Source organism: Triticum aestivum, chromosome 2D (assembly GCF_018294505.1).
Source record: "Triticum aestivum cultivar Chinese Spring chromosome 2D, IWGSC CS RefSeq v2.1, whole genome shotgun sequence".
In the NCBI taxonomy this organism is placed as follows: Eukaryota; Viridiplantae; Streptophyta; class Magnoliopsida; order Poales; family Poaceae; genus Triticum; species Triticum aestivum.
The window spans coordinates 324,282,205-324,298,776 of record NC_057799.1 but is presented as its reverse complement, the minus strand read 5'-3'; the positions used below and the strand labels follow the sequence as shown (position 1 = coordinate 324,298,776).

Sequence of the window (16,572 nt, the reverse complement as noted above, 5' to 3'; positions counted from 1 at the left end):
GACGTTGGCCGCCGTGACGGCGAATCACTCCTCCAAACGACCTCCTCTATTAAGCCCCGCTTGGAAAGTCTCGTGTTGCAACCTGGGCGACATGCATTTTACAAGTGGATTGAAACTCGCAGCCAAGCACAGATTTAAACCGGATTGAAAATGCCACCCTGCGGAATGTATTTGGTTGGAGGCTAGTATAATACATGTGTAAACTATTACAAGGGTGGCAGAAAAACTGCATTCCAAGCGGGGCCTTGGTGGACCTGTTTGAAGTGGGCGCGAACAACCAAACACACCCATGACATACCCAAAAAAAAAACCATGACATAGCCCATAGTCTAGCACAATCATGCAAGCGTGAGTCCAGTGGGTTATCCCACCGAGTCGGTGCCTTCCTACGCTTCAGCCTCGTTCGAGCGTGATTGTATGAGCGTTGTTACCTGATCCAGCTCACCCTTCCTTCAAAAATATGCATAGTAGGTAAAAAATTACTTAAGGTTTATGGTGAATTTAATAAAACTAACTTAGTGTTGTAGTAGATGTTACATGTATCTTTCTATGGGCTTTTCAGAGTAAGAAGTTTGATTTAGTTCAAAACTAGAAAGTTTACTGATTTACTTCCTCCATTTCAGAATATAAGATGTATTGGTTTCCATGCAAGTCAACCATTTAAATGTTTGACCAAAATTATAGCATAAAATAACAATAACTACAATACCTAATAGATAAAATATAAAACTATTTTTCATGATTGATCAAATGATATAAATTTCATATTGTGGATATCGATATATTTTTCTAAAAAGTCGATCAAACATGCACTCATTTGACTTTCAAAAAAAGATACACCTTATACAAAGGAACGAAGGGAGTAGTACACATTATTGGTACAATGACCAACCCGGAAAGCAAATGAGATCCTTTCTATCTATCTTTTTCCATTGAATTAGACATGGAGCACAACCTGTTTGAAGTTTTGCAAAAGCCCAGCACAAAAATACAAAAATACAATAAAATGGGCACAGCAAGAAAAGGAGTTCTCCAAGTTAATGGCTCTAAGTAGGTAAAGCTATCTCCCTTCCCTTTCTGCTTCTATATACTAGAATCTCGACTACCACTACCGAATAGTGATGGTATCAGTGATGGTATGAGCCCTAAACGATGACCTATGTCCCCTGCGTGTCAGTCACCTATAAACTTCCCTACAATGTACAGAGCACCAATCACCAGTCATACTTGGACCCTTTGTCTCGTTACTCGGCCACCAGTCACTGCCTGAGCGCCGAACTCTAGCACCCTCGGCCCGCCAGTCCAGTCATCATCATCAGTGTCATCATCATCATCACCGCCGCCACGACCACCACGACCACGACCACCACCACGTCCTCTTGTAACAGCCACTGGCCTTCTAACTTTCGACGAACTTCTTGGAGTCAGACGCTTCTTCTGGACCGTGGCAGAAGTATACAGTACGTAGTCCATGGAATCTTCTCGCAGCAATGTCTTGAAATCCTGTGCATCACAAGTCCCATCAGATGTTAAAGAGTTGTAGGATCATCAAGCCCAGGCCCAATGCAATTACATTTTCAGAAATGCTACCTGGTACACGAGTGCTACATCCTGCAGGCAGCTCGGCAAACTGATGTTAGTGTTGTTAATGTTAAGCGGGATATTCTGCTTGGAGATTGCTTCACCAGGTTTTGGTGGATCCTTCAGAGAAAATGCCTGTATTGAAATTGGAAATAAATCTGTCATGCAACGTGTCTTCCGAGGACTGATTTCCAAACAAGGGAAAACACACACCTGACAGCGAGCATCAGTTAAACTGTAGACCATTTTCAAATGTCTCTTCAGTTTGAGAAGGAGCTGCAGAGCTATCGCATCATGGCAATCTTCCTGAAAACAAAGGCCTATTTAGTTGAAGAAGATGAGATGCAAACATGCAAGGATTGCAACCATCTCCGCATCAGTTATATTCTACCAAAATCCCTCAACCCAAAACATATCAAGCTCACCTGAAGTTTGGCCATGTCGACATCTGACGTGCTGCATGAATTATTAAGCATCTTTTGAGGACTATCTGCCAGATTTTGGTCAGGATATCCCCCAGGTTCATGCATAACATTATCCACCATATATTGCTGACCCACCACATCTTGCTGACCCACAATATCTTGCTGACCCACCACATCTTGCTGACCCACCACATCTTGCTGCTGATCCATGGAAGTCCAATTCTTCAAATTAGCCTCGATTGCTCCGGCTCTAATTTGAATAACTCGGTTTATATCATAGACCAAGTAAAGTGGTTCATCAGGAGATGTGAAAGGGAGAGATGCAAGAACTTCTACACAGTAACTGAAATATTCACACAACTTGGAGAGTCAGATACCAAATTTTAAGAATAAGAGGATCAACAGGCACATAACTAAATAACTTACACAAGAAAACCAATTGTGGGGTAACTCCGGCTGTCAGATATAAATTTGCGGACTATTGAGTGTACAAATTTGTTTCTTGAATTTCGATTTGCACGGATAAGACGATATATTCTGGATATGCCAGGTTTAACAAATGCAATCGGATTTGATTTCATGTTGGTTGCCACCACGTTATGGTTGCTGACTATGGTCTCGAAGAATCTGAACGACATTTGTAGGCCATCACCTAAGCGGCTTTCAAAAAATGAAGGATACCTGCAAAATAACGCCAATAGGTCAGATCATTTTATCCAATAAAGAAATGGAGAAATGAGAAGTTGAATCATCGTACTTTTCATTCATGTTCATCAGCAAATGATGAGCCAACTTTGAGTTCCCCTCCACAGGGTCAGTTTCAAGTGCTATAAGGTGTGGAACACAAGTAATTGGATGAACTAAACCCTGGCGAAGAACAATTTCAACAATCTGCAAAAAAAAAAAAATCACAGTTTTCTACTCTAAAATGAAAAGCAGGAAAGTGCGGAAATTAGTTGAACTAATTCACCTTTAGTGCAGCATGGCGAACTTGATCGTTCATATCCAAGGATCTCTCAAGAATAGAATTCCAATACAACTGGATAATACCACCACAGATGTTGGTGTCTCCCGCTCCAGCAGCAACAGGCACTTCACTCCCACCATTAGTTGCATAGGGTACAGTAGGCTTGCCAGTACTGTCAGCCGTGAGTTGGCTTTCCGCATCACGGAGATACTCATAAAGGTTTTGCAATCCTTGAATCTGGACAAGTAGGTCCAATTATATACAGAAAAAGCTACGCGGAGCAGAACCCATTACAGGAAAATGTCTATACCTTTAACCTATAATCGACATCAGAAGATAGCGATGCCTCTATCAGATTCAAAATATCTTTCTGTAGCATAAAATCAGGCTTTGCAATAAGTATGTATCCCAAAGCCTGCATGCACACATGAAAATTGTCATTTAATAAGGAAAATTTCATATAAAAATATCCAAGCACCCTAAAGAACTAAAGCGACAGTCAAATAGACAGGTTAAGTTACTTGAGTCGTTGCATGTTTCTAGCTACGAGTATCATCAAGTCAAATATTGAGTGTAATAATGCTGAGCACACACACCTGCATAGCTCGAACCTTCAAGCTGAAATCATCCCTGCGGAGATACCTTCTCTTGAGCAATTCAAGAATCTTTGGAAAATCAAGTTGGTTTTCCGATGCTGCCAACAGTTTATAACCATATCTAAGGAGCAGGCCGAGACAGAATAATGATCGACCCAACACCTGAGTTTCAACAAGGCAAACTGTCAGCTATAACTAAGCTACATGATAATTGTAAAAAAGCACCAACCTACATGATATTGCAAGTAAAATAAAGTAGGTAAAAGCAAGCAACATATGCAAATGTACTCAATAATCACATGTTCATCAAATTACTGCCACATAACACCATACAACTATGCCAATTGCTCAAAACTACTTCCAAAAGAATGTCATAAACTATATTTCTAGAAGCTCCCACACCAAGTGGGTTCTGGGGAGGATTATACGAGGCAAGCCTACTTACCCCTGCACAGCGCAATGCAGAGAGGCTGCGTCGAATCTAGGACCTCTTGGCACAAGTGAGTACTTCACCACTCCATCAAACCCATCCTAAACTATGCTTGCATAGAATATTTCTATGCAATTCACCAACAATGGAAATGCAAATAAGTAGAGTTATCATAAAGAGAAGCTTATATGGTGTTACATGTTATGATGTAAATCTGTTTTGACTTTGAGACATACAGGGCACTAGAAAGGATGAAAGGATGTAAATGAAGAGAACAATATAAGATTCAAATGTAGCATGCATAGTACATTTCAGATTGCAGTTCACTCAATCAATCAGGTAATCGTACAATACCTGACCATCCGAATTAGGACCTGACAGATGCTTGTAGAAAAGGTTAACGAGGTACTCCAACAACCTCGGACCTCTGCCTGCTGCATTGCTAAGGGCAGAAAGACACCTGTTCATGAAAATGAGCAATAGAGATAAGTAAACATGATCCACAGAAAAGCAAGCAAGCTCAACTATTCATGCAAGAATTAAATGAGATTTGCAGTATTGCATCTAATGTCAGATTTTCATTAGATAATACCCAAGATGCAGATTGTGATGATGCATAGATGGAAAAGGTATGGATTACTTCACTTCTAGATATTATGTGTAATTATTCATACTTGAAAAAGGTACAGACTACAGCATTTTGTGAGTGCTTAACCATGACAAGGGAGATAAGTAAATGTTATTAACCTTTGTTGATTCACAACAGTGTAACTTGAGTAGGTTAAGAGTCTGAACACTGACTTGCCCATGGAAGACAGGCTCTGAGGCTTAGTTTAACTTCTAAATTGTCATTGCTTGATCAAAGAACTATATATAGGACAACTGACTTGCTCCGCAAGACCCAAACCTCTATCTGTAATTTCCTAACAAAGCTTATCTCCGTCTTTAAATTGATAACCAAAAAAATATCTTTCCTACCGGATAGAACTCTAACTTCATTTGATTTGTTCCTAGTTTCCTACTAACTAATCCAATCGCCATTTTACAGCTACTGCCAGGCTGTAGGGCCCAGAGCCACGCCCATAAAAATTTATTTGAACTTTGGGATATTTACGACAGTCAGATCTGCGTCTTTATTCGCTTTTTATATATTTATACAAATTTAGCTAAACATCATATTTAATTTTCCATGGCTATAAAAACTACTCCCTCCGTTCCCAAATATAAGTCTTTAGACAATCCAACAAGTGACTACATACGGAGCAAAATGAGTGAATCTATACTCTAAAATATGTCTACATACATCTGTATGTTGTAGTCCATTTGAAATGTCTAAAAAGACTTATATTTAGAAACGGAGGGAGTATAACCCAATTTTTTTGTAAATGGGTATCGGATATGGTTTTGCCAGGATAAGTATGGTACCAGTCCATTTCTGTTCTATTTAGAAATGGAGAGTAATGATGTGGCAGTTGCAAGATGAAACGATGTAAGGTAGACACTGTCAAAGTTCCTGATAAAAAAACTAAAAGCAATGGAACGAATAAAATTACTTGATACAGGCATGTACAACAGTCAAAAAAGAGTGGCGAACTATCATCTGCTTCAGGTCCTGCTCGAGTTCCTCAACCACAGTTTGTGGTGGCTTCCGTATGAGTGGAATAACAGCATCAATCACAAAAATTATACTTTCAAGTAACTGGGCAGTTGATTTACTGTCGACCTGCAGATACAGAAGAGGCAGACTGTAATGTATTCACATAGCCCTTTACATTCACTTCCGCAAAAGATATATCTCGGAATTTCATCATGGTAAGAAAATGAAAGGAAAAACTTGAGAATCTTCTTGTTTCTAGTAGAAAAAGACATTCAAACTCACAATGTATAAATTATTACTTGCTCACATGAACAACAATATCATTTTAAGAAGCATAATCAAAACCAAGGCTCTACCATTTTCAGTAAAGTTATATTAGGCTGTTACATGTGACATTACAACTTGCCAATATAGACATTTATGCTCTACAGCTCATGTCTGCAGCACAACTAGTAGGGGAACGTGAAACAAAAATACAATTCGGAAGGCATGTGCATTTGTGCAGCAACAGAGCATGGGTGAACCCTGGCCATCAGAAAGAACAGGCAGGAATAACCCATGCATCACAATAGCATGTGAGGAGCTAAAATATAGGGTGTGTTTCATTTGAGCCCAAGGCAACCCCAACAAAAAATTGGCTAGCAATGTTTTGGTTGCCCCTGTTTTGGCCAATTTTGGCACAAAAAAAAATGAGCTACAGTTGTTAAACTGGTAACATGGCTTTCAGGTCCAAAGCTATGGTAAGAAATATCGATGGCTTCCAGATCCAACAGTCAAAAATCATAAAACCTCATGGTCATGTGCACGCCTGATCCCCATGCAAGTGACATAAGAGGGCTGCAACAGACTGGAATAAGAATAGTTCGGTTGTGATATTTCATCATCTATAAGTTAGCCAGTAGTTTAGATTAGATTCCTCCCTTCGTATTAGAGATAAATTGTTAGGCTAACATCCATAAAAGAAGAGACATAAGCTACCGTATTAAGCAAAAACAACGAATTGTTCTTTCTCCCATCTACTTTTCAGCATCTCAGTCTATAATGTATAACCCCATCTTTCTAACAAAAACGTATCCCACTTCAGATGTCACCACCCAGCACTCCTTTGTGAGGACATGACAAACATAGCCAGAAATCTCAACTTTTTTTTCTTAATGCTACCCGAAATGTGCTATAAGTTCATGTAATAAGCACAAATTACTTTTACAGGAGACGGCACATAGTTCAAGAGAAGGAAACCCACGCTCACCTTATTCTTAAGATATGGTTGAAGTGTCACAACAAACTGAGAGGGATCGGTAACTGGAGTGCAGAGGGTGGGATCCACGATACAAAATGCTTGCAAGACAAGAACATAAGGAAGCGTGTGGATTTTGGTCTCATTATCAGCTCCCTCCTCAACCTTGACAACAAACATGATTAAGAACCAAACTCAATTATGCAAGATCTAGCTAGTGCAAAAAAAATGTCAGACAAATAGTGCAAAAAAAATGTCAGACAAATACCTGCAATATCCTTTCCAATAAGCGCCTGCATATCAATTCACATCGTTTCCGGAGCGATGTCATCATGGATGAGTTAATGCCTGCAGCCTTACTTGACTGCGGGAGGAACTCGAGAGTCAAACTGCGTTTTATAATGGTAATAAGGGGTTGATGATTGGGCATCTTTCTCAACATGTCAACAATTTGCTCTGTCTTTGTTGCGATCTCCATAGGAACTGAACTACCATCAGCAACCAAGTGTTTATGACTCCCAGATGGTTCATCGAACCACAGCTCATAAAATGTTTTGCATACAAGATCCTACAGAGGAAAAATGAAGATATATATGTTCAAAATTAACTAACATGGACATGAAAAGGAACTCAAAGCTTGCAGGTTCAAAGATGTTGCATAGCACTTTTTGTGTCACATGCTTAACCTCTAATATCAGATTTACTTTTAAAGACATCATTGTTAAGGACACAATAAAAGACATTTTGCAAGAGAGATTTCATGTGTACAGAATTCCAGTCATTTACTTTATGTAATAAATATACAATTTTCCTGGTGAGGATGATTTCGATTTTGCAAATGTACGGAAATTTCACATGTAAGAGGGACTAGCTATCTGCCACTACTTTCTTTTGGTATACAGAAGATTGTTTCAGCTCATGCACCAACATACATCTCACTGAAGTATGAAAACACCAATAAACGGAACATCTATAGTACAATATCAACTCTGGTATCATAACGTGCTGCCATGACTCAGGAGCACCAGTCAATGGTTTCGTACATAAACTTACCTGTACACTTGATTCCTCGTCATTAACACGCGAAATAATCTCCACAAAGGCATGACTTGTATCCGCATTCGGATTTGAAGCACAAAGATCACGGATAATTTTGATCGCACGTTTGCGAACACTTACTCCAGTGTCCTTTATTCGTTCAGCGACTTTTTCAATATACTGTTAATGGAAAGATAAAAGGTTAGTTGCAGAAAAGCAATAACAGCACCCAAGAACATGTCATAACTCATAACTTCATAAATCCACCAACCTTAAGACCCACATCAGGGTGTGAAGCAATATGTCTTCCAACAAGCTCAAGTGCAGCTTCACGAACAGAAATAGCTGAATCACAAAACCTTCCTTCAACAGCAGATTGGACACGTTTGTCACCTAATACCTCAGGATCGGCTTCAACTATACTGCTGACCTACAGAATTAAAGCTAACTAGTGATGTCTAACATCCAAATGAAAATGATGTACATCATATATAGTTTTAAAAGTTTGTGTATACTCACCGCTCTTAAGGCCTTTGCTCTTATCACAGGAGAATTTTCCCTCAAGCTAGCCTGATAAAACATTGGGTATTAATGCCGCAACATCTAATTAAAATCAAACATCGAGAAGCAATACATACCAAAAGGAGGGAAAGAATTTTGTCGAAACCCCGAGAGAACGAGTTCTTCTGGCCAAGTGCCAAGCAAATTTTCTTAGCCCAGTCTCTGGATAATGCCAAGCCACTTCCAGAATCTCGCAGAATCTCCTTAGATTTCAATCTGGCAAGATAGTAGATAATCTTCTCCTGAGAAGATATGTCTTCTTTGTACCACATGCAGAGATAGAACCTGCATACAAAATGGGAATCAATTTCCAGTGACGTTTGGACAACAAAAACAAAGGTATCACACTACATACCATCTAGAAAACAGGTTCCCATCATCTTGTGGCCCAGCTTCCTGGAGATAATTCAAAAGTATTTGTTGAACAGTATCCACTGCTGTCACCTCATCAGGTATAGCAGTTTTTTTCTTATGTGCGGTAGATGCTCTTTTGCCCTTTTCTTTATTTTCTAGCTCATAGTATGACTGTAGCACACTGAGCTGTTGCTTGCAAAAGCATAAGGGGCAAACAGAATCACGCTGTAAGTTTTCCTGACTGCCAGCCCCCATACAATCTGGATGGAAACATCTCCCACATACATCACATGCCATATTTATACCTCTTCCACCAAGACAAACACAACATTTATTTTTCAAGATTTTTGAGCTATCATTCTCTGCATCAGTGAGCTCTTGCAGTATCCAAAGCTTCTCCTTGCTACAGATGACAGAATCACGCTTCAATCTTGATGCAATACCACCAAGAAGATCAATAGCAAAGCAGCGAGCAGAAGTGTCCTTTGATTTCAATCCAGCATTTTGAAGCAGCAACACACAGAGAACCTATACATAAGAATAGTACTTGTAGGCATTATGAAATTGACTACTTGAACTAGAATATTCCAATTGTGAGTTTTGATTACAAAAATGCATTAATGCTAAAGCAGCCCATAAACGACATTTACTATCTCAACAATAGCACTGTCAGTGTACAGTTTACCTCAAGTATAGGGGCAGCAGCTGGATACTCGGGCAAGTTTAGTACTGTTAGCAAGTCCTGAACAAGATTTTCTATAATCCCTTTGGCTTCTGGCACATCTTGAGATTTAGCAGCAGTGAAACGTTGAAGCACATTGGTCCAGAAAAGGCAACAAGCCTCCGTTGCTGCTTCATGGCAGTTAATTGGATAATTAGCATCGACTGAGGCATCAATGATAGTGCTCCAATTTACTGTTCCCTTTAAGCTATCAGGAACATTTGCACTGAACTGAACCAAGTGAACTAGGAGGGCTGTTATCATCTGGATTTGCTTTTGTTCTTCGTCAGCCAGATGGTAAGTTCTAATAGCATTTTTTGAGAACTGTAACTTGCGGACAAGATTAAGTGTTTCATCAACCAAGTAACTCCTGTGTTGTGTGTATGATGAAAAAACCTGTGCAAGAGTTGAAAGGTAAGGAACGAAATTATTTGGACAACTGAAAGGGTGGGAAATTGTGAGTCAATAAGCAAAGAGCTACCATGCAAATAACACCGATCGCCTTCAATTGTAAAAGCTGCATATTGTCCACCAAGAATGTAGTAAAGCAGGTTTTTGCTAACTGCAGGATACAACTATCTGATAAGCGCACCGTTGTGAGGAGTTCTTTAAGAAAGCCCAATATCAAGCATAGTTTCTGCACAGCAGAATATATAGAAGCAGAAACTCTGACAAAGAAAAGGACAACTGAACTGTATTAGTTCCCCACAAACACTTCATAAAAAACTAGAGAAGGGAAAAATCAAGCATAGATTAATCACATACTTGTTAGCAGAAGATTTCCTCGCACTTAAATTAGAAGCAGTGCGCCTCTTTTTGCTAGCTGGTCCATTTTCCATGTCGTCTTCATCTTCATCTCCTAGATTTGACCAAAAGAGAATTTATTAAATGCTATAATCTGTGATGTACACACATAATTTAATCATGACATATAAGTTTAGTAACCACCAAATGGTCACCACAACTAAAGCACTAAATTAGTACATGCGGGTATTAAATGCTAATCTGTGGTGTAAACACATAATTTAATCATGGTAGGCTTCCATTTTCTACAAAAAAAAGTTCAATAACCACCAAATGGTCACCATGAAGCACTAAATTAGTACATACACGTAAGCAGGGATAATAAATTTTCGCCAAAATTAAACAATCTTGTTTTGAAGAAAATGACAAGGTACGATATATGCCCCGACTCCCCAAGAACATGGATGTATATATCCAACTTAGAGAAATGTGAGTGCAGAACCATGAAAAGCCAACGATGATACTTGCAGAACTCCACAAGTGCATGTAGAATTGTGTATTTTTCAATGTTCAAAAGATGGTATAACAACTACCATCATTAGTGACATTTCCAGCTGGCTTGTAGAGAGCTCGGAAGGTTGGGTTACTTGCAGCCATACAATCCATTATCTGATGTCTTGAGAAATCAATAATTCGCTCAATAAGCTGATTCAACCAAAGTTCTTATAGTCAGAAACCTCAACAATATGATTCATAACAAGATAGGAAGGAATTCAGAATGTGTGAACCTCTTCTCGATACAGCTGCTTTGGCATATCAGGGTTGGTCATGATTGCTAATGCCGCATGAATGGACTCCAAAGCAGAGAAGACTGAGTGTTCAGCATCTGCAGCATCAGGCTGAAGTCACCCAAGCACTAGTCAGACTACAATATGCAGCATCTTTTATTCAAAGAATACGGAGGGAAGGGCTATAGTGAATAGCTCACATTTTCTTTCACGTCTACTGACAATCCTTGAGAACACCGGATCTGCCGGTCTATCACATGTAAGAGACAAGTAAGCGTATCCATGGGAATCTCATGCAACATCCCCTTTGATCGAACATATGTAATTTCATTTACAAGAACCTTCACATCATTCAGTGCAATTGATAGCCAATCATCACCATCTGCATTATCAGGGATTTCTGCTTTTCCACAGAAGTCCTCCACCAGCTCACGGAAGTTGGCAATGACTTCTAGAATACATAATCCAGACTCGAATCAGCTGAATGTTTGAAGTAAAACAAGAGGAAGATGGGACATACATGAATTAAAAAAATAAACCTTGACTACTAGGAATGCTGGGGCCAGAACTTGAAGCAGAATTATCTTTCTTCCTCACTTTCGGTTTCCTTGAAGCAACTGAATCTGGTGAGAGTTCATTCTGCAACAGAAAGCATGTTAGCACAAAGACAAAGTGGTCACAAGGAACTGAACATTGGTAAGACGCAAAACCATTGGTATCTAACATACATGAAGATCCTCTCGGTGTGAGCTGGTGTCATCTGGAGGAAATGGATGATCCTTCCGTGCTTTAGTCAGATTAGGTGCAAGATCCTCGAATTGCTTCTCGCGTTCTCGATTATGATATTCCTGACCATCAAGCAGACCTGAAAAACTTGACCAACGTAACACGGAATTACATAGTGAGACAAGAAAGCTTAATATAGAAATAATATGCAACACATTAAAAATCCATATGTAAGCTACATTTTTTTGTTAGGACAATAAATTGTGGGCTTGAATGTTAGGTTCAACAGAAGTTGCACCGGGGTAGAACAAGCAGAGTATATACATTAGCACTGCACTAAAAATGTTTTTAAGTTGACATGACAATACTGAGGGCCAAACTAGCAAATTAGTACTCCTATAATATTGCCAGTATAAGAAGAGACAAAATGAAGAAAACTAGAAATTTTCTACTTCACAGTTCGCATGTGATGCACCAGGAACAGTTCACATAGAAGTGCCCAAAAATAACTTACAACAATAGCACACCATCCAATCTATCAACTTCTATAGAGCCATGTACCATCGACGTTATTAACAGAAAGCAAATTTCCAAAAAGAATCAACCATTTACTTTAAAAAGAGCTTCTTCACCCCAACTGCTCGGGAATCGAACCCTGGTCAGGAACCACCAACGTAATTCTCGGGTTCAACTCTGGATAATAATTATTAATTAGCTTTCTTTTTTCTTTTCTGCAAACTCGATGATCTGAGTATACTAGTTAGATTATATTATTTGCGTGTTTCCCGAAGACAAGAATCACGCAGGAGGACTAAAAAGGGCAGCCCGGTGTACTTAGCTCCCGCTGGCGCAGGGTCCAGGGAAGGGTCCAACCACTTTGGGTCTTTTGTATGCAGCCTTTCCCTACATTTCTGCAAGAGGCTGTTTCCAGGACTCGAACCTGTGACCTCATGGTCACAAGGCAACAGCTTTACCGCTGCGCTAAGGTTCAGGAGGACTGCTGAAATAGAAGGTGAGTAGCTGGAGCATAAAATATTTTTAGTGCATATGTATAAACATTTGCATTGAAAACCTACTAGCCTATAATGAATTGGCTCCATATAGACATCCTGCTGTTGCCACGTGGAATTTGCCATGCTCAAACATTTATCAGACACACTACAGCAAACGCTCACAAGGCAAAGTAGGAACTTTAGAACCTAGATGGTTCTCGGTATACTATTTTTGTATCTGCTGGTACAGTAATAGAAGGACTAGAATTGTTCTGAGGATATGATAAATAAACCATAAATGGCACATTAAGCCGGTAAAGGCCTATTTGGTCATGCTACTTGATTATAACTCGAGGCTGTAACTCTATTTGCAAATGGTCAACTATTTGGGATCCCCATTGACAGGACGTGACATAGCAGGCCAAAATGCTGATGCTGCATTCCCATTTTGAGCAGCAAACAAAGATGCTGAAATAGATTTAAAAGAGTGACTGCAACATTACCATATTAATCTAGAAAATAGGCTGCTCCTTTTGTGCCTTTGTTATGGATGCAACTTACCTCTATTGCACGGGGCATATATATGTGTACTTGGGGTACAAGGAAAGAAATGTAGACTAATACGAACTCCTAGACGAATACTAATACTCCTTAACAATATTATCTATCAAAAGCTTCATAGAGCCTGAATTAATAACCATAGTTTTAACAAGTTGCCGCAACCTAAGTATCTATGAAAGATAGGTGACTAACGCCCGGGCAACAACTGGAAAAACTCACTAAAAAGGAGACGATAATTAGTCGAAAACTGGTGATGGCCACTGGCCAGAGCTTCTGCACAAAGAGAGAGTAGAAATGGAGCCAACATAGAATGGAGCATGGAGCTGTGTGGTGCTGCCGTGGTCAGATGACAGAAGCCGTGAAGTGTAATGTTTGTGCATAAATTTGAGGAAGGCAAGAGCAAAGCGGGCATCAAATGGTTGAGCAAAAATTGATCTCTCCACTTGTGCTACCATTAGTCTACTGAGGCCTAATCTGGGGACTTCAGTTACTATCCAAGCCATCAAAAGACATCGTTTAAACAAGTCCAAAGAGCTAGGTACCAGCTAATGCCAACCATTAATTGAAACATATATAGTCAGACTATTCATACCCAGGATGAAGAATAACCTTTTTACGTCCTGTAAATTTTGTCTTACATCGGAAGTGAAAAGAGAAGGTAAGAAAATGTATGCCGGTCGAAAAGGATATTTTACGTTGACGTAAAATTACGAATGTAAAATATAGTATAACATATACATATAAATGTATATTTTGTGGTTTTATGACTCATATCTTACTTTCTTATACCGATTTTTGTGTAGTTAATCAATATGAACGTAATTATACGTATACAAAATGTAATGACGTAAGTAAACCTTGGGTGTAAAAAAACTTATTCAACACCCTGGGTGATGAATAGCATTACTGTGTGTGTGTGTGTGTGTGTATAGTTAAAATATAGCTTAAATTAGTGTTCATTCCACTTGTCGGTGTATATTTCCAGAATTCCAGCATGTTGCCTTCTAGACAGTTCAAAAACTGTTAGAAAGAAACAGACATATTTTATAGCAGTAGTGCTAGGTATAGGTCATATATGCATCAAAATAACAAAAAATAAAGGTTTTAAACAATAGAACTTACCTGCATATGCACTAAGTTAGATAAATGAACAGGGCAGCCTTTGAATTAGTTCTGTTCCAGGAAGGAAACCCACTGCATACTGAATAAGTGAGCAATGCCAACACATGAGCGTGTCAAGGCGGCTAAGTGCAACAGTGGAGTGGTGGAACTACCACTAATACTTAAGCTAGGACTTGAGTGGCTTGATTTATCGTGAAGAGAACTATTTATATTATATGGGCCACTGCCAAAATAATATGGACCACTGGATACTATTTCACCAAGCCCTGCAAATCAGACACCATAGTCCACATTCGAAAATGTTCAGGCAATATTAGGTCAAAGCGCTGTCTACCGTGCCAGTTAATTCATGGAACTATAAGTATTTGAGGTACTGATATAGAGACATGTCCAATAAGAAAGATGAGGAAGCAGCAAATTCTGTACTGCATCACCTTATTAACGACCATACATCATCAAGGGGCTAAACAGAAGCTCAGCACTGTGACATTCGGAAACCCTGTCCCCGACAAGGAACCACTGACATTTCAACTCCTAGCGTTACAAGAAATGGCTTCTGACTAAATTCTGTTCAGTATGGACTCGAAAGCCACTAAATTCTGCTCTGCTTAGCTACATTACATACGAAAAACAAAATGATACACCACACTAGGTTTACCAAATAGTGGAATGGCGTGGCATAGCAGTTATTTTTTCCAACGAAATTCCATGGCACGAAACTGAGCTTGCTCAAGAAATTTGACATCTACCAGAGCAGCAACTCCAACACAAGCAACCACGATGCTACCTACCATGAAAATTCACACCAGCGCTCGGGCAGCATGATAGAGATACAACAGCATATAAGTCCAGTCCAAGTAAAGTGATATCGAAGTACTGTTCATACAGGAGTTCGAGAGTTGAAGCTGGTAAGCTAGTACAGTAGCTATCAAGTCAACCACAGAAGCTAGTAACCTGAAGAGTCCAGACAAGTACCCTGTCCATTTCAATGGGCGGAAACATAACGAGCATTGTGTTACATGGGTAGCTAGCTAGCCGGAGCGGCCTAAGGAAGGCTGCGTTTACCTTGCGAAGGAGGAGGTTGGGGAGTGCGGGGCTTGAACTTGAAGGCGTCGGGGTTGTGCTTGAGCACCTCCCTCCAGAGCAAGGAGCACTCGCTGGGATCCACCGCGACGTGATCGGCTTCCGTGAAGCCCCTGCGATGTTTACATGAAAATGGAACTGAGTGGGGCGAAATTCCCGGCGGGAGCAGCGAGCGAGCGAGCGAGAAGGGAAGGGGAGGGAAGGGTGACTAACAGGTGGGAGATGTCGGTGCTGGCGAGTATGCGGGCGATGGCAGCCGCCTGCATGATCATGTCGGGGCGGTCGGGCTCGGCGAGGGGCTCGTCGTGGTCGTGGAGGTCCGTGCCGAGCGTAGCGGGGAGGGTGGGGAGCGGCAGAGCGGCGGCGATCTCGGAGTGGACGGTGTTGGGCAGGCGGCAGGCGCGCTCGAAGCCGGCCCTCCCAGGCTCCCTCCCGTCGCCGTCGCCGGCGCCGGCCGGAAGGTCCATGGCCGGCGGGCAGGCGGGCGAAACCCTAGATCGATTTCGAACGGGAGAGGCTCCCAGCGAGCAAGGACTTGGAGGGCGCGTCGCTTACTCGGACGGAAAGGGGATTTTGTGTAGTTGCTTAGCTAAGCGTTTAGTAGTTGGGCGGTGCTGCAAATTAGGAAGTTACGGTGGGGTGGCCGGACCGGAGAGAGGGCTCCGACGACCAATCTTGCGGGGAAAGGATGGAAGCAGCCAACCATTCAAGTCAAGACGGCAGTAACATAGATGTGGTGGGGTGGTAGGCACAGTAAAGAAATGTTTTGATGGGTTGGATTGGGTTGGGTGGGCCCAAACAAATTCAAAAGCTTTTTTGTCGTGGGTTTCGAGATGTTTTTTTCTTAATTGTTTGGATGGCTTACCCATGTGTCACGTGATACGGGTTTTGAGACTACTTTATACGAACAAAAACGCATGTGTTCGGGTCGGCCAAACGGATAGGATTGTTCGCTTTTTAGTTTGGATCAGCCGCGTCGCCCAATGGGTGGCCGACGCATTTTTTCCGCGTCCAAAAAAACAAATTCAAAAATATGTGGCCGAATTAAA

General features: G+C 40.7%; 1 protein-coding gene across 1 annotated transcript; it reads right to left on the bottom strand.

Annotated features, from left to right (window-relative positions):
• Positions 1-895: 895 nt before the first annotated feature.
• LOC123052958 (sister chromatid cohesion protein SCC2) lies at positions 896-16,193 on the bottom strand. Its single transcript, XM_044476331.1, has 28 exons — positions 15,737-16,193; positions 15,506-15,636; positions 11,768-11,904; positions 11,579-11,678; positions 11,240-11,490; positions 11,040-11,150; positions 10,845-10,956; positions 10,273-10,366; positions 9,989-10,175; positions 9,472-9,903; positions 8,788-9,314; positions 8,510-8,717; positions 8,391-8,441; positions 8,143-8,301; positions 7,887-8,051; positions 7,102-7,401; positions 6,846-6,998; positions 5,553-5,722; positions 4,354-4,459; positions 3,570-3,731; positions 3,284-3,388; positions 2,977-3,210; positions 2,764-2,897; positions 2,433-2,687; positions 2,007-2,349; positions 1,795-1,887; positions 1,591-1,716; positions 896-1,503 (listed from the first exon to the last, which is right to left on the bottom strand). The coding sequence occupies exons 1-28, from the start codon at positions 15,988-15,990 to the stop codon at positions 1,222-1,224; spliced, it is 5,382 nt and encodes a 1,793-aa protein (XP_044332266.1). The 5' UTR covers positions 15,991-16,193; the 3' UTR covers positions 896-1,221.
• Positions 16,194-16,572: the final 379 nt, after the last annotated feature.